This window comes from Xiphias gladius, chromosome 23, assembly GCF_016859285.1.
Source record: "Xiphias gladius isolate SHS-SW01 ecotype Sanya breed wild chromosome 23, ASM1685928v1, whole genome shotgun sequence".
In the NCBI taxonomy this organism is placed as follows: Eukaryota; Metazoa; Chordata; class Actinopteri; order Istiophoriformes; family Xiphiidae; genus Xiphias; species Xiphias gladius.
Window position 1 is genome coordinate 163,756 of NC_053422.1, and position 27,580 is coordinate 191,335.

Genomic DNA, 27,580 nt, shown 5'->3' on the forward strand with positions numbered 1-27,580 from the left:
CTGCCTTGATTGCATATAAAGGTTTATTATAAAGAAGAACAGCGTCAAGTCAAGCATCTGCAGATCTGCTTGTGAGAGGGTGTGAAGCCAATGAACCATCTCTGGAAACCAGCCTTGGTCACCGACTCTTAAATAGGACAGTTGTTTTCCTAAAACATATGGTTTTAGTTACAAAGCATTACCTGCCTTTGGGATCTGCAAGACCCCTTCTGAGGACCTTTGACCTATGGCCTCTGAGCCATATCTCTATTTTCACACATGGTTTATATTCTACATATATGACCATACACCTCAACCTCAAAACAGTACTCAAAGTACTTGAGTAAATGTACTTATATAGGATGAGTACAGAGGCTAAAAACTCACATGTGACGGTGTTAAAGAAATCTGAGCACATCCGGAGAAAATCAGATCTGATGTTATCAATGGGAAAATGTGGTTTTATTTTGAAACGCTAGTTTTAAAACCAGCCCTTATTTTGAAATAAACAATACAGGAAGTTGTGTGTGTTATCGTGGTTCTGTGGTAACCTGTTGAGCAGAAAGGAGCGTAACCGGCTGGAGGGAAGGATCAGGAAAAGAAAAGAGAAGAAATCGGGATAAAGCGATAAACTATCCGCAGAAGAAGAAGAAGAAAACAAAAGGAAGAAGAAGAAAAAAATAACAAGAAGACAACTGTGACTCTGAGCCGAATTTGTTTTCTTCACTCTGAGTCAAACAGCTGCTGTAGCTGCCAAGCAAACAGGATTCGGACCCAGCCAGGTGTGTTCAGGCCACGCCCCTTCAGGTAAGCGCCCAGGCGTGTTTCTGCACAGGTTAGGACACGGTGAGACTAACTCAGTACATTTAGTCCAGTACTGTACTTGAGCAAATGTTTGCTTTATTTCTTTATCCTTTAACTGCATCTTTGGTAACTGAGTATCTGACAAGAGTACTAGGAAACCAGGTCAAAACCTCGCATGTGGCTGGACCTTACCTGTCTGCTTCTCTCCTGCTCTCTGTGTTCACATATACAGTCATTTAATACATCTGAATAATTCCCAATAAAGCTGCTCTCATCTACATGTTTTCTGTTGTCAGACGACGGAACAGGTATGAAACAGTGACTGAAACGTGGCCCATTGAGACGACATGTTAACCAGCTGTCACTTCCAAGACGTTTTCAAGCTGCTGCTGCTAAAATCCTGGTTTTATAACCGTGACGTCGTCTGACAGAGTCAAATGGTAAATGGACTGCACTTATATCGCGCTTTTCTTGTCTTATCGACCACTCAAAGTCCTATACAGTTTGGAAAGACCGACCTCACGCTTGCGGGGGAAATACTGGCGACTCTCTTCTACGGAAAGTATCTGAGGTTTGTCCAGAAAGTCGCTAGATTTGTCTCCTGGTGTTTTTGTGAAGAAAAGTCGCTAAAGGGTCTGAAAAGTCAGTAAATCTAGCGACAAAGGTACTAAGTTGGCAACACTGCCTGTAAACGCCCCCTGGTGACATGTGTCCATGTTTGAGTGCACACGACAGGATAACAGCTGTGGAGAAGCCGAGAGTACACACACTTATATGTGTTCACGACAACAAAGCTGTGTTTGCACACACAGTCCCACTGTGTGATGAAACGGCTGCAACAGAGAAGAGAGAAACTGAAGTTGGCATTGATCTTATTGACGCTAGAATCGATCTTCACAGTGATGTAGTATCTGTAGTATTGATATTTTGGGATCGACCCGATCGCCCCTACTGGCCTCACTGTTGCCGTCCAGCCAAAAACCTCTGAGGGGCTCGTAAATACAGTGGAGTTCTACAGTTAAATTACCAGTGGTGGAGGAAGTACTCAGATCCTTTACTTCAATAAAAGTACCAATACAATAAAATAAAAATACTCCACCACAGGTAAAAGCCCTGCATGAAAAATGTGAATAAATACATAAAAGTACACACGTATTCTCAACTTCATAGAGTTAAAATATCAGCAGCAAAAGTACACTAGTATAATACTCATGGACTGAACTTTTGCCACTGTGTGTGTGTGTGTGTGTGTGTGTGTGTGTGTGTGTGTGTGTGTGTGTGTGTGTGTGTGTGTGTGTGTGAATGGGCTCATTGACTGTAAGCACCTTTTTCTGAAACAATGAAGTATTTCATCACTTCCTCTCAGACTACCGGTGTTATGCTGTGTTCTGTGCATGTTTCTTTCAGTACTGTACTGAATACCGGTATTTGTTACCAAACATGGTGCATTAAAACCAGTTACCGGTTTTAATGCTGTGGCTGAATGATGTGTATACACACACACACACACACATATATATCTATATGTATGTGTGTGTGTGTGTGTGTGTGTGTGTGTGTGTGTGTGTGTGCACAAAGAGATTCCAAATATTTTCTATACAAATGAATTTAAATGCTAGTGAACAACCCTGTTATAAACACTGACTTTGTAACACAGTCTAGTACAATACCACCACTAAGGTTTACACAATCACAGGATAAAATCAACACCTGAAATCTTATTTGAATGCAGTTTGCTGATGTTTGACTAAAATGATTCTTGGTTTTGACTTGTCCCCAACTGCCTGTGACTCGTCCTTGTCCATCTTGTCTCTGAATCATTCTTGACTGTTCTCTGACTAGTCCCTAACTGTTCTTCAACCTTTCCCTGACTTGTGAACAAATGTTTGTAAATAGGGACTTTCCTGTTTTAATCTGTGTCTTCGCTGTTTTCTTATTGACTAAACAAATAATCAATCAAGAAACTTGATGCCAATAAAATTATGGCGTCAGTCCGAACCTCTAACTGATCGGTCAACAAAAAATTAGTGGAAAAAGAGAGTTTGTGTGATGAGCGGATGAGTGTGTGTGGGTTGGTGATCTTGTACCTCTACCTTTGTGAGGACCAGTATGAATCTCAGTGAGGAGTGGCGACATTTTGCAAAGTGAGGACGTTTTGTTTGTTTCGTCAGATCTTCAAAGATCTGTTTGAAGGTTTCAGACTTCATTTCAGGGTTCAGGTTAGAATCAGGGCAGGGGGTGGAGGGGTTACGCTCCCCTGGATCTGTGGCACTTCCTGTCATTATGTCTCATTATTGTGGAGATAATTTCCCCTGAACCTTCAGAGTTTGTGTTCAGTGTGACAAAAGAGCAACAACTCAGGTTCTCCACTACATTAAAACTATCAACGCCACAGTATTTAAATGCAGTTTTACAAGTAAAAATCCAAGTAAAAATTATTTAGGAATATTTATTCACAATGTCTTTATTTTTGTCAGGAAATATGAAAATCTGAAGTGCAGTTACACTTTATTATTTAAAAATGACAGAAATCAGGTCTTAAAAGATGTTAAAAGACAGTATTATAGTACAGTACAGTATTAATACCGCAGTATTTCTTTAGACTCAGTGTATTTTCTGTGACATTATTTAGTACAATTAAAAGCTAAAAACATCAAAATCACATACAGTATAACAGTAGATATTCATTGTCATGCTGTAATAATTATAATCAGCTTTTAGTCAACATAAACTTCAGCTTCAGTGTATTTAAAGTGCAAATCATGCACAGTCTCTGCACACTTTATAAGTAAAAAAAAAAACTGGCATCAGAAGCACACACGCAGGGCAGAGTCCCAAACATTCAGGCAATAATGTCAACATAACAACTGGACCGAGTTAAGGAATTCAACAAGAAGTTCGTAGTGCAGCAGAACAGAATCAGGGTAACTAGGTTTCAAAGAAGCATGAGAAGATGTGATTTCAGCCTGGAGTTGAATATGCAGTGGAAGTTTATTCCAAAGAAGAAGAACTCAATGGGCAAAGGCTCTATCTCCAAAGTAGTTATTCTCAAATGTAAGAACAGTTACATAAGAAGCATCAAGAGAATGTAAAGCACGTGATGGCGTATACGGAGTAATGCATTTACATGTTCGTTTACGTTTACTAATTTGGCGATGCTTTTATCCAAAGCGACTTACGAGTGAGGGACAAAACTAAAGCTTCAGATATATTAAGAGGACTGGAGATGTGGGACGATGCTGATCCATGTGAAGCTCTATAAGTCAAGAGGAGGATTTTATGTTGGTAGCCAAACAAAGATGTGAGGATAGGTGTTATGGTTTGGCCAGAGAAAAGCACATTACTGCAGTTGATTCTGGATGTTACTGTATAAAAGCATGCGTGAGGATTTCAGCAGTGATGTAGGTGAGACGAGGATCAAAAGCTATCCCCAAATACTTGACTGTAAGGCTCTGGGAAATTGTGCAGCATCATGATTAAGGAAAAAATGCATTTAGTCTGGATTTCACCGTCTCAATGAAAACTACATAAAAAATTGAAATAAATAATAAATAAAATGAAAGAAATTATGACGAATGACCTTACAGCCACAGTCTGATGATTTATAGCTGAAACTTATGTCTCCTCACAAACATCGTTAAAGTTTCTTTCTTCCCGTCGTCTTCCTCCTCTTCTCTGTTCTCTTTTCTTTTTTTAGCAGGATGGATGGAAGTGGCCCAGCAGGAAATCCCAGTGCTGCCTCGTCCCGCTTGTTTCCTGCCCAAGCTGACGAGGAGACTCTGCAAGCAGCTGAGGAAGACCAGCAGAGCACAGAGTCAGGCAGTCTGTCTGGGTCCCAGAAACACCAGAGTCCAGCAGAGAAGCACCACAGTCCTGCAGAGACCCAAAAGACTGAAGAGGAACCAGACCAGCCGGATATCATCAAACACACAAACCACCAGGATCCTCCGACAGGAAAACAGATACCAAAAAATTCTCCTGCTCCAAGACCAGGTAAATCATCTCCAACCAAACCAGATCAACCAAAACAAGATCCTCTTCCTACAGAGCAACAAAAACTGGGAAATACTTCTACAACAGAAAAACAGAAAACAAAAGATTCACCCTCTCCAAAAGATCTACCAAAACCACACCAACCTTCCCCAACCAAACCAGATCCTCTTTGTACAGATCTAAAGAAACCAGGAGATATTTTTTGCCTAACACATGAACAAAAATCAGATAACTCTCAGGAACACCAAACCCAGAATGGTCTTAGTCTTACAAACCAGAAAACTGAAGAGGACCCCCCCAATCCCACGAAGGATTTAACTTTTTACAGGTTGTCATTCGATAAACAAAACCAGGACGAGCTCGAGCTCCACATCCCTGAGTCGAAAGACCAGCAGAACCACCAACATCCACCACCTCCTCCTCCTCCTCCTAACCTTAACACCCAGCAGACTCCCCAGAACCACCTGTCTCCTCAGGTTTTGTCTTTGTCAGTCCATCCGACCGAAGCATCGACCCTGGCTCTGCCGGCTTCGCCCCTCACCATCGAAGCATACTGTGACCAGGTTCAGCCCTGTCCTGCAGTTTCTTCTTCAGGTGAGCCCAAACTATGCGGCTTCCTGCAGAAGCAAGGGGGGCCCCTGAGGGCCTGGAAGCAGCGATGGTTCACCTACGAGGAGAAGAAGAACCAGCTGTTCTACTACCGTACGCCGCAGGATGTGACGCCACTCGGCCGGGTGGAGCTCAGCGGCGCCACCTTCACCTACCCACTGAAGGCCGAGAGGGGCACCTTCCACATCAAGACACTGGAACGCACCTTCATACTCAAGGTAGGGGGGCATGTAGACCAGGACTGTCTCATTCAAAGTATGGAGACAGGCCTGAAAGGTTCCCATTCAACATTTTAATGAAGCAGCCGTGTGCTGCTTTTTAATGGAGGTTTTGAAGTTAACCAGATGTACATAGTCAACCAGTTAGGCGTCATTGCTGAATTGTTTTCTCTTGTAAAACTGAAACATAAATCTCACCTGGAGTTTTATGGTTTAATGGTAGCGACTTGAGAATCAGCTCAACCAGCTGCTGTGTTGGAGGAAAACAAGACTTCACTCACGTTTAACCCCCCCCCCCAGGCTGTGACCCAGGAACTGATGCTCTATTGGCTGCAGCAGCTGCAGGTGAAACGCTGGCAACACAGACAGACATCCACCTGTCCAGAAACTACAAGCAACAGCACTGCAGGTAAGAAACAAACAGCCACAGTCAGCTGTGCTTCTCTTGGTTTAATTAGTTACTTGATGAGTTAAATATTTATTTTCAGTCGCAGTCATCTGTCAGTTACTACTGGTTTTACTGTGTAACTAAGCCTTTTGAGACTCATCCAGTTATGTCACCTCCTCGTGGCCTTTTCTTTGGGGGGATGGGGGATTTCCAGGATGTGGGCGGGTCCTATGGTAACCCCCCCATCCCCTCCTCCCAGGGTGAGTTTGGAAATCCATCCTCCAGGCAAGGGAGTGGTTCAGGATTACAAATCACACAGACTGACTCACTCTTCTCCACAACACTGTCAGACACTGAAGTCTAATAAATGTTGTTGTTGTTAGAATCATTCTGACCAACAGTCCGATAGGACAGATCATGAGTCTGCGACTAACAGACAAACTACATTTGCCTTCTGCTTCGAGGGATTAATTGATGTTTCACCAGAGAAAAGGCTTTTAGGATGATTACTGTCTTCTCCTTGGACTAACAGAATCTCAGGGAAAGTTTCCCAACAGGGCAAGTGTCAAAGGCTGGCAACCTCTGTAAATAAAAAACCATCCTGATGTTTTAGCTCTTCAACTCTTAACACCAGCTTCTTCGCAGAGTCATAACTCAGTCAGATCTGAAGACACAGACATGAAACACGTGTTGGTATCGTTCAGTGTAACTTCCACCTCCTGAGGACATCATGATCTCTGATGTCCCTCTAGAATAAAACTCCAGAAATCCACTTAGAAACCAGAGAAAACGAGGCTGCAGAACTTCATTCAGAATCTTCATGTTTTTAGGTTTTCTTCAGTATCACAGTGATCCAGTGAAAGCTGTCCATACATCCATGGCTACAATGCAAACAGGAGCTGATCACAGCTGATTCAGCAGCTTTTACTGGAGACAGTTTGACTAAATATGAACAAATATAAACACAACAGAACATCTGATGAGCTTTTACAAGATGTTACTCTCCAGATGGTTTTATTTTTTTCTGTTGTCATGTTGGTTCCCAGATAGACCTATATGTCGGTGTTAGCATGTTTCCATTTATCAGATTAGCAAATACTTCTCTGAGGTCCTCCATTTTCACACAAATGTTGAAGGAAAAAAATTAGAGATCCAAAGACGTGGCTCTGGCAAAATTTAAACAGGAGGTAAATGCGCAATTATGATCTAATATGAAAGCTGCTTTAGTCCTTCTGTTTTATTTCTAGGTAGTTTATAGTTTCTGTTCAGGTCTATAAAAATCCATCTGCAGAGAGAAAATCCTTCACAGTGAATCCCCCACCTGTCCCCTACATGGCCTCCACCTGTCTCTCTGTGACAATCAGAAAACTAGCTCAGTCTGCCGGTAACAACCTCTCTGATGTATCAGTGTTAAACTGGTGTCACTGTTTAGACTATCTGGTTAAACTAGTGACAGAGGACAGGTCGGCCATTTCTGCAGCAGGACCAGAGGACTTCAGAAACTGTTGGTCTGCTCCTTTAATGTGTGTAACTGTGTTTAATGAGCATGGCGGGGCAGCAGAAAACAGGATGTGATATGTTTCAAACAATCTTTGATGTTGCTCTGTGGAACTGAGGATCATTTCCTGTTGTTAGTTTGGCTTCAGAAACCAGTAAATCTACCAGTAACTCAGTTACTCAACCGCTGACTCAAACAGTAACTCGACCGGTAACCCGACCAATAATTCGACCACTAACCCTGTAACTCTACCAGTGATTTTGCCAGTGACTCTACGGGTGACTCAACCAGTAACTCAACCAATGACTCAACCAGTGAGTTACTCCCCCATTTCTCTCTGAGAGGAGAGAAATGGGGGAGAGAGGAGAAGGGGGTGGGGGTCGGGGGACCAGGAACAGCGGTATATACTGTTGTTTTAAAGTACTGTCAGACTGGTTGGTAATAATAGTGATACTTGTATGTGTAATAATGTCATTAATAATAATAGCAGCAATGATAACAGCACCAATTAATAACAATAATAATAATAACATTAATAATGCTGATCATGAGTGTTGAGTAGTAGTGGCAGATCCAGATCCTGCAGCTCCAGAGTCAGAGAGACCTGCAGAATGAGGACAGGGAGGAGATATCTCCTTAAGATATGATGGTTCCTGACCATTAAGGGCTTTGTAGGTGAGGAGGAGGATTTTAAATTCTATTCTGGATTTTACAGTGATGCTATTACAGGAGAAATGTGATCTCTTTTCCTAGTTCCTGTCAGTACTGGTGCTGCAGCGTTCTGGATTAGCTCGAGGCTTTTCACAGTAAAAATTTATATTACAAACACCTGTTAGTATAATGCAATACTTTTCAACAGAACCACAAACCGCAGACTCCAGTGTGATCACACAGTCTAATCAACACCTCTAACACAGCTTGAACACAAACTGAGTATTATAACCTGCACGAAGGAGGATTTATTGCAGGACTTTCAGATCAGACTGCTTTAGTTTTAGCTAGGTGTTCCTAATAAACTGCCAAACGAGGGTTAGCACATGCTATGACGAACAACAGCTGTCCTGAATGATATTCATGTCAGAACTTCATTCAGTTTTCTTTGTTTTTGTTGTGAAAGCGATTATAGATGGTTCAGGTCAAGTTTCCTCTCAGTGTGAATTTAATGACAGATCACAGAAAGGTACAACATAAAAGAGTCTGAGAGAATACCGTAAATCTGATGAACAAAGACATGAACCGTGACAGTCTTTATATTCTTCATGTTGTTCTTTGGGTCAACAATCAGCTGTTTGTCAGTCTGAGTTTGGTGCTGCAGTCGAAGCCGCTCACACGGTTCTCAGGGATTCTTCCCCGTCCTGACTTTTTCAACACTTTCAGGTTTACAGCAGACAGAGTCCTTCAAGAACCAACAAACCTGAATTATTCTGACTTTTGGTTTTTATTGTGTTTGGACAACAGTTCATATAAACTGCTTGAATTTTAACCAGACTGACAGTGTAAAGTGCAGCCAGCTCCCCCTACAGGCTGCAGAGTTCATTACAAACATCATGCTGGTCATTTACCTGTTCACAGAGTGTAGTGGAGTTAAACAGGTAAAGTTTGTCCTGGGGGTGGCGCTACAGGACAGATCGTGGAGTTATTATTATCTAAAGGGTTCATCCTCTGAGGAGCAGGAAGGAGATCTTTTATTTATAATATGATATCTATTTTATAAAATCTTGTTTGAAATACAATGAAAACAAATCTGGTAAAATTGATGTAAAAATGAAATTAAAAAATGATAGAGGTTGAACGTATGCTCAATAAATTATTAATAAAAATAGTAATAATTAATGAATTAATGAATTACAAAATTACAAAATAAGGGAAAGTAAATGAAAAATAACTGATTTATTACATATTAAATATTACAAAAATCATATATGTATAATATTGTGTAAAATATTATTGAAAAAAAATAGAAATAGAATTAACATAAATAATACAACATAAGTATTATTAAAGGATTTAACATACTAATTAACAAAATATTATAAATAATAATAAAATACAGAAATCCCATCAGATATCTGAGGTGATGAAGGTTTCAGTGTGAAGGGCTTATATTCAGGTGTCATCAGACTGAAATCAACTTTTTTTGATGTTTGATGTTCTTGTTTCTATTGTTGGTTTCTTTAAAAATAGGAAAAAAAAACCCACTGAAAATTGTTTCCTGTTTCTGCAGATGACTTCCTGCCGGTGTTGAAGAGCCCTCTGGGTCTGGTGGGAGAGGAGGCGGCAAACGTACCATCACAAGGAACGCCGCTCGCCAACATGTCAATAAAACATCCGCTCATCGAGCTCCAGTGAGTGATCTCAGCTTTTCGTTTACAGCTGGTGATCTGTGAAGTCCAAAGAGTTAAATACCACTAAAGAGTATGAAGAACAGAGTTCGACATGTTTTAGAGATTTTCTCTTCTGTTCAGACATCATTGCATCTTTTAAATATCAGAGCTGTTCGTAGAGATGTAAAGCCCGATGAAGACACTTTGTCATTCTGACAAGGGTAAAAGTACGACTACATTTCTCATGAGCCTCGGTTCGTCATGTTGTTGGTGATTATAAAGACCAAATTAATTTGCTCTGTGTACAGAAACTCTGTCCACAGTCTTCGTAAGAGATCGTCTCAGGAGTGGAGTCAGAGTGTGTTTCATGTGGAAGCTCCTCCGTGGATTCCCCCGACCCCTGCAGACACCAACACCAGTACGTACTGGTAGCACGTACTGTACTAAATGTACAGTACTACAGTAATACAGCACTAACTGCAAAGGCTTGTAACTGTGTTGCAGTTATACCAAACCAGGAAAAACATAATCCGTTTGATGTTGAATGTTATTAGGTTAATTTGAAAATAATACAAATAATTCCTAATTTCTGTAAATTTACTAAACTAACCGTTACTCTTGTGACTTGATTCAGGACTTACGTCTCATGACGTGGGTCATTACTTGGGACTCAATTGAGGACTTGTTGATCTTGACTTAGGACATGACTTGGGACTTACAGTGCCTGTGTGGATGTTGGATCTCAACTGGGAGTTACCTTTCTTGACTCGAGACATGACTGAACTTCATGTGTCTTGATTTGGGACTAGTGTACCTTGATAAGGGTCTTGACTTGGGACTTGACTTGGAACTTGAAGTGGTACCAACCTGTCTTGACCTTGGACTTGTTCTTGTTGATTAGGACTTGGTACTCAGGACCTAGACCTGAGATTTCACTTATAAAATCTGAAATTCAAGACTTACCTGTCTCGACTTTGGATTTGACCTGGGACTTTTTGATCATGACTTGGAAACTTGTTGATCTGGACTTTGGACTAGATTTGGGCCTTGTTGATCTTGACTTGGGACTTTGATCGACACTTGTCGATCTTGACTTCTGAGCTATATTGGTACCAGTTGATCTTGACTCTGGACTTGATTGGGGACTTGTTAATCTTGACTCGGGAGAATATCAGTATTGTCTTGTAAATCGCTTCTCAGGTCCGTGGACTTTCTTCTGTGTTTTATGACATGCAGATACGTCTCATACATTTATCTGATGTTTCCCATGGTGGTCTCTCCAGCTTCCAGGACTCCTATTGAGCCTCTGGCCCCATCCACTCCCCTCCAATTGGCTGATCCAGGAGGTCAGGTGTTCCCACCGGAGGGCAGGGAATCCCCATCCCTGTTCGACAGTCGGAGCAGGAAAACGAAAAATCGCAGCTCGTCCACCATGCCGGTCCTCCGCAGAGACACTCTGTCCTCGTCCTCAGACCGTACATCTCGCCTCCAGCAGGAGAAACAGATGCTGATGGAGGAGGTCAAAGCTCAGAAGGTGATCAGTCACTCAGTGATAACATAATTAATGGTTTATTGATCAGGTTAAAACATTGATGATTGTGGTGGTATTCATTCATGTACAGGATGAAAATGTCACGAACACACACACTGTATTTTATTTTGACTCAGTCCCACACACACACACACACACACACACACACACACACACACACACACACACACACACACACACACACACTCTGTCCTGCTGCCACAAATAATCACCATTGTACCAAACATGGAAATCCAGTAGAAGGATTACTTTGTTAAACTTTTTCCAATGAACTTTCACATTAAAATTGTCATGATTTGAGATTTTTAAGTTTGTCCTTTTTTAAGGTTCAAGCTGTTCGGTCATGTCTACATCCATGACCATATACAGTCAGGTCAAGCCATCAAGATTTGGTTGAAGTGTAGACTTCCAGCTTTAATTCAAGGGGTTTAACTAAAATATCACATTAACCGTTTAGGAATTACGGTCATTTTTATATACAGTCCCTCATTTTCAGAGGCTCAAAAGTAATTGGACAAACCAACATAATTATAAATATAAGGATTATTTTAATACTTGGATGAAAATCATTTGCAATCAATGACTGCCTGAAGTCTGGACCCCATGGACGTCACCAGATGCTGATTTTCCTCCCTTGAGATGCTCTGCCAGGCCTTTACTGCAGCCGCCTTCAGTTGCTGCTTGTCTTTGGGTCTTTCTGCACTCGGTTTTGAAGAAGGCGTCTCTTGATTGTAGACTTTTAACAATGACACGCCTGCCTCCTCCAGAGTGTTGTTGACCTGACCAGATGTTGTGAAGGGTTTTTCTTCACTGGGAAAGAATTCTGCGACCATCCACTTCAGTTGTCTTCCGTGGTCTTCCGGACCTTTTGTTGCTGCTGAACTCACTTGTCCGTTCCTTCTTTTTAAGAACGAACCAAATTGTTGATTTGGCCGCTATCAAAGCTTCCTCCGTCTGTCTGACAGGTTTGTTTTGAGGTTAAAGAGGCAAAAGTATGAAAATTGTGTCATTGTCCAAATACTTATGGACCTCAGTGATTACAGAGAAAAATGAGAGAAAATTTTCACCTCTCAACAGTGAAAAACTACAACATAGACATGCTGCTTCAATTATCAACAAATCTGCTACTCTTAGTGACTTCCTCCAAATGATCAATAATAATGATAGTTATAATGATAACAATACTGTGATGGTACTGTGTCCTTTCCAGGAGTTGGTGTGGATCCTCCACAAAGCCTTGGAGGCGGCTCAGCTGGAGAAGCGAACCTGTGCCGAGTTTTTGGCAGAGAAGGGTGAGCAGGAGCGTCTGGAGCTGCTGCGACACCGTGAGCGGCAGGCGGCTGACCTGCGAGGCCGGCTGGAGGAGGCGAAGACCGAGGCGGAGGTAATGAAGAGGAGTCTGACTCAGAGAGACGCACAACTGGCTGAGCTGCAGGAGAACATCAGGATGCTGATGGAGAAGAACAACGCCAAGCAGGAGGTGAGATCACTATAGGTGAACTACAAACACCTGCTTATTGATCTCTGTCATTTACTGTCAAATTTTATCTCTGCAACAAATAAACACTTTTATTGTCCCTCTGTCGATGGTCTCCCGTGTCAAACTGCTTCCTACTGGTTACTGAGGTTTTTAGTCTCTTTTCATTTTTATGGTTTTATGGTTTTGTGTGTTAGTCATTGGAGAGCCTAAAGCAAGACTTCTATAACCTCGGATTTGCTGTACTGCTCACACTACAAGACCTTTTTTGTCTCAGACAGCTTTCATGTTGACATGAGGGAGCACACGCTAAACAACTGATCTTAGATCAGGTATACTGGTTAGAAGATTATTCCAGTTGGAGCAAATGATCAGAATATTCAACAAAACCACATGAGAAGTGACTGTGGGTGAGATTACAACAGATTATTTCTGTCTCAGACACTTGATGTGTCTGTATCAAACAGAAGAGCCGGTAAACACAGCACAGAATGGATTTACACAAACCACAAAGAAAGCTATGGTGGAAAAAGCATGAATGGATTCACCGGCAGAAATCTCAACGACATTGGACAGAGTGAGAGCACTAAAAGTGATTTTATAAAGAATCAGGAAAAAAACATAACATGAAAATGTTTTGGGGTTGTGGTTTGTGTTGTGATACACCCGAGTTTTAACTTGACATTCAGTTAATTGTAAAATCACTACAATAAGATCATTTTCTGACTTTACCTCAGTGTTGCACTGAGACATTCGATTTATCCCCTCCACAGGTTTGGATGGTTTGTGTATATTTTAGATTCAATAAAGTAATTTCTACCAGCGCACGTTCAGGGTCCACGCGAGGGTTTTTGTCTCAGATCAGAAGTTTTAGTCTGCAGTAGACTTCAGTCGATGTGATCCAATGTTTAACATCAAAAAATGTTTGTTGCTGCAGTGCAGAGTGATGGTGAAGGTTTCCTTCCAGCAGTAGTTCACAAACATTGACTGAAGTGACTCCTGTTGTTTGCTTTCAGGTGATCATAAAGCTGGCTGATCAGGTGACCGCTGGTCTGTCTGACTCGTGGCGCTCGGGATCGTCCTCTGCAGTTGGTCTGGATTCTCAGACCTTCAAACAGCTTCAGCAGGAGATCGAGAACCTGAAGGTGAAGTGAACTGAAGCCCCTGAGTGCGCTGAAACTCTTTAAACTTCATGAACAATGCAAACAAAATATGCACGATACACATGGGTACTGTCCACAGTTCATACGGTAGGCCAGCACAAATATGTTTGCAATTTTTACATCCGTGAGACAATGAATTTATATGTCAAAAATAACAAACATTTGATGGATCTAACATGACGGTTGTTCAGATCTGTGTTTTCTTTTTCATACAACCATAATTTGATGACTTTAGGTTTTTGTTATTCAGACTTCAGTGAAAAACCTGAAAAGACAAACTGTACATATGAATTTTTTACACAGCAGAAGCTGAAGTGTTAATGAACACTGTAAGCTCTGCTTACATCCTTGCACCAGATTAATATTAACTGTGAGTAAACATTCATTGATGGGTTTATATGAAAACAACAAGCGATATGTTCACACATTACTTAAACTGATACTGGCCTCAAAAATCCAGTATCGATTGGGTTCTTCAGTAATCTGTAATCCAGTATCAATCAGGTTCTACATGAATCCTTAATCCAGTATCAATCAGGTTCTACATGAATCCTTAATCCAGTATCAATCAGGTTCTACATGAATCCTTAATCCAGTATCAGTCAGGTTCTACAGTAATCTGTAATGCGGTATCAGTCAGGTTCTATATGCATCTGTAGTCCAGTATCAGACGGGTTGCACAGTAATCTGGATCAACTGTTAAATCTCTCTGCGTTCCTGATTGTGTTTCTGTGTCCACTCCTTCAGGACGACATTGGCGCGTATAAAACCCAGAACAAATTTCTAAACTCTGAAATCTACCAGCTGACCAAACTGTGGAGGAACAGCTCGGAGCAGGAGAAGAGTCTGATGGTGAAGGTGGGTCCAACTGGTAGCACTGGGACCCAGTTTCATCACTTTGAATCCCTCTATTCTCCTGGTGTTTTTCTTCTTTTTCTGTGGTGAGAGGGGCTTGTTGTTTGGGGTTTGACACTCAGCTTTAACTTTCTGTCTCCTGCCCTCTGATTGGGCGCAGTGTGCCTACCTGGAGGCCAATAACTGTCAGGTGGAGAGCCGTTACCTGGGCGTCCTGCGGAGGCTGCAGGAGAGCAAATCTCTGGATCCGGTCCAGCGTGCGGCCGTCCAGAAGATGATCGAGGACGCTCTGAAAGGAGAGTCGAAGAGCGTCATCAAGCTCAACACGGCCAGGTACAACCACCTGAGCAGCAGGTTGGACAGAATAACAGGAACACCTCACTCTCAGCCTGCTCTAAAACTAATCTGGGTACAACACAAAAGACAACAGAGGGGCGTTTTAATTCTGTTGGGTTTCTTTCTTTAGATATTTAAAACTGAGACCTAAGTTCATAAAACTAGTAATAATTAGTCCTTTTCATTTAAGATTCAATTAATTTTAACCATTCAGCAAAAACCAGACTCTGTCTGATCCGGCCAATGGTGGAGAACAATCCCTGAAGATAAATCCTGCCAGTGCGGGTCCAAATATTTGTCTGGATATATTTACGTGGTGGCGGGAGACACCCGTTTCTTAATAAGCACAGCAGGTTAGTGAAACCACTCTCCAGTACGTTTGATTATTTGTTTTCAAAGAGGAGAAACTAGAGAACAGTCCCCATACTTGCCTCCTTTCCACACCTCCAACAGCAATCATCATCCTTGAGTTCTTACACTGGTGTAAAATAACACCTGTGTGTAATCTTCTAGTGCATCTCTAACTGACCAGCAACACCAGACACTGGAATGAAGATCTCTGTCCCAGAGTTTTTTTAAAAGTTCACAGTCACTATAAAGATTGTTTGACATCATGTGATTTTGGGCTGATTGTAAACTCCTAGAGCTTGTTAGTTAAGGTGCAGCTCCTAATCTGATAGGCCTAAATAAATCACTGACTTTACTAAAACTCTTAGATAATTTTCCCCCCTTTTGGATTCATATATTGTTCCATATTGAGTGATATGTAACAGACTATGAGCTTTTGTCCATGTCTCTCTGGAAAGCTCCAAAATCAGATTGGTATTCATGTTGGGTCCAACAGCAATATAGTTCATTTTCTATCAATATACTCCAAAAATACTGTAAGACCACTGGACTTCCAGTGGTACGGTAGAGCACCTTGGACACCTGAGTTGTGAGCTACCTTACACCAACACAATAAACTCCACCAAAACTCGAGAATTAAACGCAGAGGGACCCAGGACCTTTGAACATGAGTGGAGGTTCAACGAAAAGGAAGAACAAAAGAAACCCGGACAGCCAAGGTAAAGAAATTAACCATTCAGTTAATGAGAAGAACATGCTAACACCTGAAGCTCAGTTCAGACCAGTTTGGATGACTTTAGCAAACAAATTCAAGTCCTGCAAAATAACCTGCAAACAGACCTGAAAGCGTTTAGGACCAAATCATAATCCATATGAGAGACGAACTGACAGAACTCAAGGAAGACATTGACCAGAAATATGCAGAAATTACCACAGAGACAGGGAGAGCAAAATGAGAAGACAGATACGGCTTTGATACACACTTGAGAAATTGAGCTGTGGTGCTCCGAAGCAAATTGTGCACTGCAGGAAAAAATGGAAAGGACAATGACTAGATGACTTGGAATTGAGGTCCAGACGGACTCATTTACGAATATATGGCATACAGGAGGATGCAGAGTCGAAGAGTGACTCGGTTGCGCTGTTTATGTACTAATGGCTCCAAAAAGAGTTTTCAATAGATACAGATCCAGCGTTCCCACAGAGCCCAAAGCAGGTCAACCTCCAAGGTCAGCTGTCCTCAACCTTCAGCAGTTTACCGATGGAGATGATATTGAAAAAAGCCTGGGAGAAGAAAACAGTCAAACTCGGTGGAAACAGGATCTATATGGACCACGACTTCTCCATGAGGATGCTGCAACAATGTAAAGCCTATACAGACATCACGAAGACTCTAAAGGGGGAAGACATTAGTTTCCAGACACCTCTCAACAAGATGCACATCCACTGGGCTAGCGGAGTGAAAACGTTCAGTTAGGTCCATAAGTATTTGGAAAGTGACACAAATTTCGGTGACTTCACCTCTGTTCACCAACACAGTGGATTTGAAATGAAGCCGTAAAGATGTGACTGAAGTGTAGACTTTCAGCTTTAATTCAAAGGGTTCACAAAAATCACATGAACTGTCTAGGAATTAAAGCCATTTTTATTCATAGTCCCTCATCTTCAGAGGCTCAAAAGTTAAAAAGAGGAAGAATATTTTGTAAAAGGCTGGAAAATGGTTAACATATAAATCAAAAAAGGCATAAATATTAATGTTGTCTCAATAGAATGTAGACCTGTTCCTCCCTACAGGCTCTGTAGGCTCTGCCCACAGTCTGCCCCCCTTTTTTTTAACCTTTTTTTACCCTCTGTAACTAGGGAAAATATAAAAAGAAAAACAATAAAGATAAAGTTTACCAAAATACACAGGGCTAGTAGTACACAGTCAAATACAACAACATTGCCTGTATCATATTATCAAAGACCTGTAGTTTCGGGTAGCCATGAGGAAGGACTTCCACTGCCTTGTACTGACGTCCAGTGGTTGAATAGGAGAATGATGGAATATGATGAAGGAGGGGATCAATTCTGAAGCAGCATACCGACCTGTTTCAATATGAAGAGGCAGAATACCAGCTCTTCTCTGGGCACAGATACAATGTTTTTACTTTGAATAATTAGAAACAACATCCTCTCAGTAAAATAATCCTGTTGTCCGGTCATATCTACACTTATTACACACCTAAGATTCTGACCACAAATTGCCCCTGATGGTTGTGCCATCAGTATGTGTGAATGTGTTTGTGAATGGGTCATTGTGGGCTGTAGTGTAAAGCACTTTTAGGGGTCGATAAGACTAGAAAAGCGCTATGTAAGTGGAGTCCATTTACCATTTACCTCCTCCCTCCTCTTCAACCCATACTTAGGACACAAGTTATACATGTTATTCATTTTGTGGTATATCCGTGAATATGTGGAAAACACTGCTGCGTTATATCCACAGGGATCACGATGAGTACGGCTTTAAAATCATCCCGGATTACGAGGTGGAGGACATGAAGCTACTGGCAAAGATCCAGGCGCTGGAGATCCGCTCACACAACCTGCTGCACCAGGTCTGAACTCTCAGCTGGACGCGTGTAGACTCCAGGCTCTCATTTACACTGGGGATGGAGGGGGGTCATGTCCCCCTCACTTTTATTGTTTCAATTTGGTTTAAACCCTAAGACCTCTCTCAGTCTCTTCTGACTGTCCAGCTGCTGAAATCCAGATCAGGACAGTAGGCTTTACCTCTCAGGCTGCATACAGAATAGAGTCATGCTGCTGAAATTGCACTTTGAGATCTTGGCGGACAGTAGTATACATGTTGGGCAGCGGACAATGAATCAAGTGCAACATGTGGTAAAAAGGGAAGTGATGTCAGAAACAGCCCCTGAAGGCTGAGAGGAAGCCTGCAGACACTGCTCAGGGCTGGAAAAATACTGCGTTTTTTTTTTAAATTTATCTATTTTTTATTATATGATATAAAGCATGATATAATGATGTTGAAAATGATATGAACACAGTTCATAGATCTTAAATGTAGGAAATAACAATCATTCACACAATGATTTTTTTTCTTTTTTGGAAAAAATTTTGACTTTTTGCATTTGGAAAAGAAGACAAAGGAAAGGAAGGATTTCTTATGATTTCATTATGATTCAGATTCTACACATAATTAATGATTTTTATTTTATGAATAACTACAGTTACAGAAAAGGGCTTCAACTAATCATTATTTTAATTTTTGATTGATCTACTGATCATTTTCTCAACTGATCGATTATTTGTTTGGTCTTTAAAATGTCATATAATATGGAGCAATCTTAGTTTTCACAATCAGAATTCCCAAAGACCAACATTACATCTTCAAAGTCACTTTTTTCATTAGAACCAGGACCAAGAGTCTGAAACCCGAAGATATTCAGTGTATTTTTCCAGAAGATGAAGTAAACAGAAAGTTTTCACGTACGAAGCTGGTGCCAGAGCACGTTTGACATTATGGCTTAAAAAAAGACTAATGTATAATAGTCTTTATATTAACAACATTAACAGTGTTAATATAGAGTCGCCTTTAGTGCTGTCAATCCTGTCAATCAATAAATATTACAAATCAATAAACATGGTAATATTACAGTAAGTTTCCACAGCAGCCAGCCACCAGATCGGCTGACCAATCAGTGAATAGATCAGCAGCTGGCAGGTGAATAAACTTCCTCTTAGGATGCACCTGTTTTTCCTCGTCTCCTCCGAGACTCATTAGAGCGATCAGAACCTCCTCGATGATGGGGGACCTCGATCAGTTTCTGGGCCACAGGCTGGAGGAGCGAGGAAGCAGAATCGGCGGAATGAACTTCACCCTCTATGTCTATGGTTTTCACTGCAGGAGGGGGTAGAGCGCCCCCTGTTGAGCCGCTGGGCTCAGTACCTGGCTGCCAGGTCGGATAATGACCTCTGTCCCTCACCGGAGCTCAAAGGTCTGCTGCGTGGTGGCGTCCCTCAGGAGTACCGGCAGAGAGTGTGGCGCTGGGTGGTCCGAGCCAGAACCAGGACGATCAGAGACCGCCACCCACAACACTACCAGCAGGTAGAAGTGTACTGAGAACTCCCAATCACACCTGTCCACAGTGTCATGTGTCACATCTGTATGTAGGTTGCTTTAATATCCCCACTATCCTGTTCTGAAACAAACAGAACACGAGTGGAACTTGTTGTTAACCGCTGTCGTGTTTCCAGCTGTGCGAGAAGAGTCACACATCTCCTCATCCAGCCTCCAGACAGATCCAACTGGACCTACACCGCACCCTGACAACCAATCAGCACTTCTCCTCACCCTCCAGCCCTGCCCTCCAGCAGCTCCGCCGCATCCTATTGGCCTTCTCCTGGCAGAACCCTGCCATTGGCTACTGCCAGGGACTCAACAGGTACACACAGATGCAGTACATGTACACGTTTGTACTTTACACGTGAAGAATCTCAGTGACATTGTTCAATCCCCAGCTCCCAACACTTCAATCAAACGTCCAGAGACCAGACGAAATGTCCTCACTTTACATAAATGTTAAAACTGGACTGGAGGATGTCTGGAGGAGATGGACTTTGTTTCTCTGTCATTAACCCGATGCAGAATCTCTGTCATGTGATCACGTGACATATCATGTGACAGGTCATGTGTTTCAGGTTGGCGGCTATCGCTCTGCTGATCCTCCAGAGTGAAGAAGATGCGTTCTGGTGTCTGGTGGCTGTGGTGGAAGCCATCATGCCTCAGGACTACTATACCAAGAACCTGGTGGCCTCTCAGGTCAGGAATCACACTCAGATATTCACCTGGTCTCTTCTTCTGTCCTCTCTTCATCTCGTTTCTGTTCGCCTGTCTGCAAAATTCAAATGAACCAATTTTGTATAATCAGAATATTTAATAAAATGTCCAAAGTTACTGAACAAAAAATCAAAAAACGAAACTTGCATAACAGATTGATCCAGGTCAGCCTGAGGCTCCTCAGATGTCTTGCTTGGTGTTTTTTTCCACAATCAGCATCAACCTTCACAGACTTCTCTCATTGAGTTTTCTTCTTAGCACCACATCCTGGAAGCATCTTAACATTTTTATGACTGTGAAACTTCTTTAGAAACTGTTGAAACAGGGACTTGAAGATCTTTGGCGATTGCCTTGTAGCCTTTGGAATTGTTGGGTTTTTTTGATAACGTCATTTCTGATGCTCTCGAACAGCCCTCTTGTCTTTGCCATTGTGAAAAAGAAACTGGAAACAATCAGCCCCTTTTTATGCGGTAAAACCATTATTCATTGGTTACTTCAGTACATGTGAAAATAAAGCACTGGTGAGTCTTATTTATTTTTTAATTTGTTTGAGGAACTAATTTAAATTCATCAACAGGTGGAAATAGTTGTGTTCAGCATACATTTTATGTTTGTATGTTTGTTTGATTTCACTATATGAAGGCATTTTTTTGTTCAGTTACTTTAGACATTTAAATAAAAAATTCGGATTTTACAAAGTTAATTTTCAGTTATTTCTGAAGATATTCTAAATTCTGTACTTAAAATTCAGGGGTACCAATAATTTTAAGCAGGACTGTATGTGTTGTTGTGTGATGTCTAAGGACAGATTTTACATTTTACATGTTCAGATCCAAGTCTCCATTTATTTTCTCTATTATTAGCAGTTCTATTAGCAGCTCTTTTCAGGAAATGAAAGAAAACTGAATGAAACACTGAATTCACTAAATCAGAAACAAACAAGTTGACATGAAATATTTTGTTAAAACAGTATTTTCTGTAACTGTTTACTTACTTACTTACTTTACAACCCAAAAACATTGCCTCCGGCCACGGCTGTTGCTGGCATGGTGGCGTTATGTTTTCGAGTCGTCCGTCCGTTTGTCCGTCCGTCCAATTCTCGTGAACTCGATATCTCAGCAACGCCTTGAGGAAATTTCTTCAAATTTGGTGCTAACATCCCCTTGGACAAAAAAAAAAAAGAACTGGTCAGAATTTGGAGGTCAAAGGTCAAGGTCACTGTGACCTCACAAAACACATTTTTGGCCATAACTGCAGAATTCATACGCTCAACTTAAACTCCTTCAAAGGCTTCACTACATATATCGTGTGGGTCTGGACAGACATGGATACATTTGGAGGTGGTATAAAATGCGATTCCAATCAGATCTCTACAGACGCGTCTCAATCTGGACAATCTGACCGCTCTAATCGGATCTCAAAATGTCTTGAGTTTTAACAACCACAACCAGGGATCATTTTTATCGATTGATCAGCCTTATTAATTGACAGTGTCTGTGCTCAGGCAGACCAGCGGGTGCTGAAGGACTTCCTGGCAGAGAAGCTTCCCCGGCTGGCAGCTCACTTTGAGGAATACAGCATCGACGTGTCTCTGATTACCTTCAACTGGTTCCTGGTGGTTTATGTGGAGAGTCTGCCCAGCGACATCCTGCTGCCGCTCTGGGACGCCTTCCTGTACGAGGGAACCAAGGTACCCAACACCCAAACACACCTCCACAGTAATACAGTCAAAAAAACCTAAAAACTCAGAGAAAAGACCTGCACACTATAAAAAATAAAATTCAGTTTGATCTTTTTCCCTTCGTGGCTGGATGGACAGTTGCTTTTCACAGAGCCTGGGGAGGTGTCATGAAGATAAATAGACATATTTGTGTGTATAATTTAATAATTTTTGTACATTTTAGCCGACGCCCCCCCCCATGTCATCACGCCTTCCGGTTGCCTTCACTCTCTCATTGTGGATCTGCTTTGATTTTGATCTCGGATTGAGATCTGTTAATGATTTTGACTTGTTGACTTTGTACTGATTTTGACTGTTAATGATAAGTTCCCTAAAGCTCAACTTCAGCCTTCTGGAGGCTTCACAAATGTCTTCCTTGTTTTCTTCTTCATGCTGACTGAATGACTGCCCTCTATAGGAGGGGAGGAGGCAAAATATGGTATTAAATCCAGAGCACCAATTACTGAATTGAGACCAATAAGTAGTTTTTTCCCTCCATGACTTATGCCAGACTCCGCAGCTTTTGAATTGATGATGTAGATATATGATTAAAGAGCATTTAAAAAAAAAAAAAAGCTTGAACAGAGTTACAGTTCATTCAGAAAGTATCCAGACCCCTTCGCTGTTTTCACGTTATGTTGCATCTTATACTGAAATCGTTGAAATTCATTTTTTCACTCATCAGTCTTCACTCAACATCCCATAACGAAAAAGCAAAAACAGAATTTTAGAATTTTTCGCAAATGTATTAAATAGGAAAAACTGAAATATCCCATTGACATAAGTATTCAGGCAATTTGCTATGACACTTGACATTTAGCTCAGGTGCCTCCCATTTCTCTTAATGATCTTTAACATGTTGCTACACCTTGATTGGAGTCCAACTGTAGTAAATTCAATTGATTGGACATGATTTGGAAAGGCACACACATGTCTATATAAGGTCTCACAGCCGATAATGCCTGTCAGAGCAAAAACCAAGCCATGAGTTTGAAGGAACTGCCTGCAGAGCTCAGAGACAGGATTAATGTGGCGAGGCACAGATCTGGGGAAGGCTACAAAAAATTTCTGCTGCTTTGAAGGTTCCTATGAGTGTTCCCATCAGTGGTCTCCATAATTCTTCAATGGAAGAAGTGTGGAACAATTAGGACTCTTCATGGAGCTGCTGCCCAGCCAAACTGAGCAATTGGGAGAGAAGGGCCTTGGCAAGAGAGGTGACCAAGAACCTGATGGTCACTCTAGCTGAGCTCCAGAGATCCTGTGTGGAGATGGAAGAAACTTCCAGAAGGAAAAACAACACTGCAGCACTCCACTGATCTGGGCTTTATGGCAGAGTGGCCAAACGGAAGCTTCTCCTCAGTGAAAGACACATGAAAACTGCTTGGAGTTTTCAAAAAAGCACCTGAAGGTCTCTGAGACTGCGAGAAACATGATTCTCTGGTCCAATGAAACCAAGATTGAACTGTTTGGCCTCAATCTGCAAAAGTTGATTGATTGAGGGGAAAAAATGAATTTAAACGATTTTAGCATAAGATGCAACAAAACAAAATGTGGAAAAATTGAGGAAGTCTGAAAACTTTCTGAATGCACTGTAGATTAAGACGATTTGCTAAGTCTGTAGATCTGATTTTGTTTTATTTCTTTCTTGGACCACTTCCTGTCAATCTTGTAACTCTGATTTTATTAGATCCTGTACCCAATTCAGTTCAATCCAAACTTTATTGACAAAGAAAAAGTTGAAAACATTCCACAATGATCAGACATTTACATACATATAAACACTTACATACCTATGGAAATAAAGTTCACTTAAATGCTTACTCGAAGTACTATCATCAAAATGCCCTGAAAGTCTCAAAAAGTTCTCATCATGCATGTTAGAAGTACTCATTAGAAGATTTTAGCTAGCTGAGGCAGAGCTAATTTCCACTTCTTTGTACAGCGGAGCAGTTTAATCTGCAAACCTCACAATTAATTCAAGTAATTTATCTCTGTAAATGAGTCCTAAAGACACAAATAATAAATCTGAGTGACCACGTTCTACCTGTTTTAGTTTAGATCACCTTGTTTAAAACTGTTTGTAGAAATGAGAGTCTGTATGTTGAAAGAATGAAAAGAATAAGGCCGGTTGCTGAGCGCGAATTACGAAACATGATTTTATTATTATATTTGTCATAATTTAGAGAAATGTGTTTCTTGGATGTTACCTGTGTTTTGTGCTGCAGGTGATCTTCAGGTACGCTCTGGCTCTCTTCAAATACAAAGAGGACGACATCCTGAAGATCCACGACAGCGTCGAGATCTACCAGTACCTGCGCTTCTTCACCAAGACCATCTCTGATGGCAGGTAGGGACTCACCTGGTCCGGGATGAACTCTGATATCATCATAGAACACTGTGCTCCCAGAACACAGGCTTACTTGTGGTTCTTAGTCTCCAAAAGTAGACTGGGAGGCAGAGCCTTCAGTCATCAGGCTCCTCTATTGTGGAACCTTCTTCTAGACTGGGTCCTGGAGGCAAATTCCCTCTCCACGTTTATGATTCGGCTTAAAACCTTCCTTTTTGATCTTTGGTCTAGACCCGCTCTGTATGAAAACTGCCCTGAGAAAACCTCTGCTATGGTTTGACACTACATAATTAAAATTGACTTGAATTATTTGTGTCCGTGCTGACGCTACCGTGTTTCATCTTGTTCATGTCTTATTATCGTGACAGACGTTTTTATGTTTAATGTGTGTCCTCTGTGCTGTGAAGCTGCCACCTGGTGGTCACTAATGACCTGACGGTTGGAGACCTGAAGCTCAGACTAAAGCTGTGTCTCAGATCCAGACTACACACTAACTGTAATCGGGTTTAGAAATCAGTCGGTGCGCAACTAAAAATCTCATATTTTTGAATGAACTGTTGACGGACACTTTTCTCCCACAACGTCGTGTACAAAAAAAAAAAAAACAGGTGGTTGAAAATTCTCTCCTCCATTTCCTTTGTGCAGTGTCCATCAACAGCATCAACATAAATCCACCATGTTTAGTCTGAATTATGAATTATGTTTGTGTCAAGTAAACTTCAGTTACTGCTCCACTGTGATCACACTACAGACCAAATACCAGCTGGGAGTCAGATGTTAGTTAGTCTGCCATGTTGTAATGTCCCAGATCCAGACTACACTATGAGCATGATGTATTGTGTCACTTGCGGGTCGTAAACTGTTCATGTTTCAAACTGTCAGGTTAAATTTTTTTTTTTTTTGTAAATGGGAACCATCCGTATGGTGTCTGGAACTGGACAGACACTTAGAAATGTTTCTGCAAGACACATTTCATTGCACTCAGAAAAAAAGGAAACTAGATTATGTCAAGATCCGAAACGATTAGTCGATCAGCAGAAAATAATCTGGGAGTATTTTAATAATTTATTACTCATTTTACTAATTTTTCAAACAAAAATACTGGACGTGATGGTTCCAGTTGTGAGGATTTGCTGCTTTTCTGTGTCTGATGTGAAATTAACATCCTTGGATTTTAACTATTGGTTGGACAAAAACAGACAATTTACATGACATTGGGCTTCCAGAAATCTGAATTGGCTTTTTTCATTATTTTCTTTTTTTTTTTTCTGACATTTCATAGATTAAACAATTAATTGAGAAAATAATGGAAAAATGAATCGCCAGTGAAAATAATCAGTAGTTGTTGCAGGTTGGAATCGTTTCCCATCGTGTGGATAAATCTGTTAAATATTGTTGTTGTTTGTTCATGCAGGAGGCTGACCAGCATCGCCTTCAGCGACATGAACCCGTTCCCCGGTCGCCTGCTGAAGAACCGGCGCGCGCTTCACCTGGAGCGCCTGCAGGGGGAGCTGCGAGAGCTGGAGGAGCAGCAAAGGGAGTTCGTAACAGAGAGCGCCGAACATAAAGACAAAGAGCTCGACACTATGGTCAGCGAGGACGACGACGAACTCTGATCTCACAGTGGGGTTTATCTCCTGAAGCTGTTCGTCTGATGACAGTCGGTCCGATGCTCGCAGCTGATTTTTACCAAAATATCAGAGTTTTGGTTCGTTAGTAGCAGCTTGTTGCACCAACTGAGCCAATGTTGACTGTATAAGTGTAAAGTCAACACAGTTAGTTTGAAACTACACTCACCACTTTGGCCAGCTGCACCATCTGTACTCACACTGCACCAAAACGAGTCGACTGTAACCCAGCAACAGAGACATTACAGTGCAGTGTTTGGATGACATGGGAAGCAAAGACGCTGATAGCGACTGAAAAGACGAGAACTACAATAGACTTGAAGTTACAATAAATGATGCTATTGCATGTAAACTAGCAAACTGATAGATGTGTTGACAATGAAATATATTAGTGGTGAAATATATTAATAAAAATTTAAATCTATATCTGATGAAAAATATAAATGCTTCTGGTCAAAGTGGCCATTATCCACTGAAGTAAATAAACATGTTTATTATAATAAAACTCTGTTCCAACTCTGTTCTATATGTTTTAATTTACTCTGCGTATCTGTTTGAAAGCTGGTGTTTTTTACTTTTTATTCAACAATTCTGCCTGGAAGCCTTCGGACCGATATTCAGAATATATTAAAACATACAGTAAAGATCTGGAATGGAGTTTATAATATTATACATATTTATATTTAATTGAATCCTAATTAATCTATGGAGATGTATTTATATTTTTCATTTGATATTAATTCAGTTTTTTAAATTATTTCATCACTTATTTATTTCATTGTCTATTTCATTAATATAATTACGACCATCTATTCTTCAATAGTATCGTACAGCAATATGATCATAAATAATATCAATAAAAGTCTGTGGAAAACTTTCATCTTGGTTAAAAGTTGTTGCTGAAGTTAACACTGTCAACAGTTAAAAGTTTCTGTTACAAACAAGCAGGTGGTGACATTGATAATTCCCATCTCCAGTGAACGCAGCGTAAATCACCTGATAAATAAATCAACCGTTAAGTGTACTCAGTACAACATTATTACAGGACTACTCAGTAGTCATTACTACATTATTACCTGAGTACTCAGTAGTCATTACTACTATTATTACACAAGAACTCAGTAGTCATTACTACATTATTACATAAGTACTCAGTAGTCATTACTGCATTATTACCTGAGTACTCAGTGGTCATTACTACATTATTACACGAGTACTCAGTAGTCATTACTACATTATTACAGTAGTACTCAGTACTCATTACTACGTTATTACAGTAGTACTCAGTACTCATTAATACATTATTACCTGAGTACTCAGTAGTCATTACTACATTATTACCTGAGTACTCAGTAGTCATTACTACTATTATTACCTGAGTACTCAGTAGTCATTACTACATTATTACACGAGTACTCAGTAGTCATTACTACATTATTACAGTAGTACTCAGTACTCATTACTACGTTATTACAGTAGTACTCAGTACTCATTAATACAT

At 40.9% G+C, this 27,580-nt stretch overlaps 1 protein-coding gene across 3 annotated transcripts; it reads left to right on the top strand.

The window, feature by feature from the left end:
* The first annotated feature begins 1,180 nt into the window (after positions 1-1,180).
* On the top strand, positions 1,181-27,080 carry tbc1d2 (TBC1 domain family, member 2). Of its 3 annotated transcripts, none has more exons than XM_040120344.1 (17): positions 1,181-1,223; positions 4,484-5,603; positions 5,904-6,012; positions 9,714-9,834; positions 10,122-10,231; positions 11,097-11,347; positions 12,576-12,845; positions 13,859-13,987; positions 14,753-14,863; positions 15,021-15,193; positions 18,030-18,141; positions 19,452-19,652; positions 19,802-19,989; positions 20,246-20,366; positions 21,889-22,074; positions 24,330-24,451; positions 25,866-27,080. In XM_040120344.1, exons 2-17 carry the CDS (start codon positions 4,485-4,487, stop codon positions 26,065-26,067), a joined length of 3,525 nt encoding a protein of 1,174 aa, XP_039976278.1. In that variant the 5' UTR covers positions 1,181-1,223; position 4,484; the 3' UTR covers positions 26,068-27,080. The 3 variants fall into 3 exon arrangements, with proteins under 3 accessions (XP_039976278.1, XP_039976277.1, XP_039976279.1); XM_040120343.1 differs by having other exon boundaries at positions 1,182-1,223; positions 4,481-5,603; XM_040120345.1 differs by lacking the exons at positions 24,330-24,451; positions 25,866-27,080 and having other exon boundaries at positions 1,182-1,223; positions 4,481-5,603; positions 21,876-22,062.
* Positions 27,081-27,580: the final 500 nt, after the last annotated feature.

Excerpts from the sequence above, each read along its gene's own strand:
- tbc1d2 (XM_040120344.1), top strand. The coding sequence starts at position 4,485 with ATGGATGGAAGTGGCCCAGCAGGAAATCCCAGTGCTGCCTCGTCCCGC. Across the intron at positions 9,835-10,121 it reads CATCCGCTCATCGAGCTCCA|AAACTCTGTCCACAGTCTTC; the intron begins GTGAGTGATCTC and ends CTCTGTGTACAG. Across the intron at positions 19,990-20,245 it reads TACTGCCAGGGACTCAACAG|GTTGGCGGCTATCGCTCTGC; the intron begins GTACACACAGAT and ends CATGTGTTTCAG.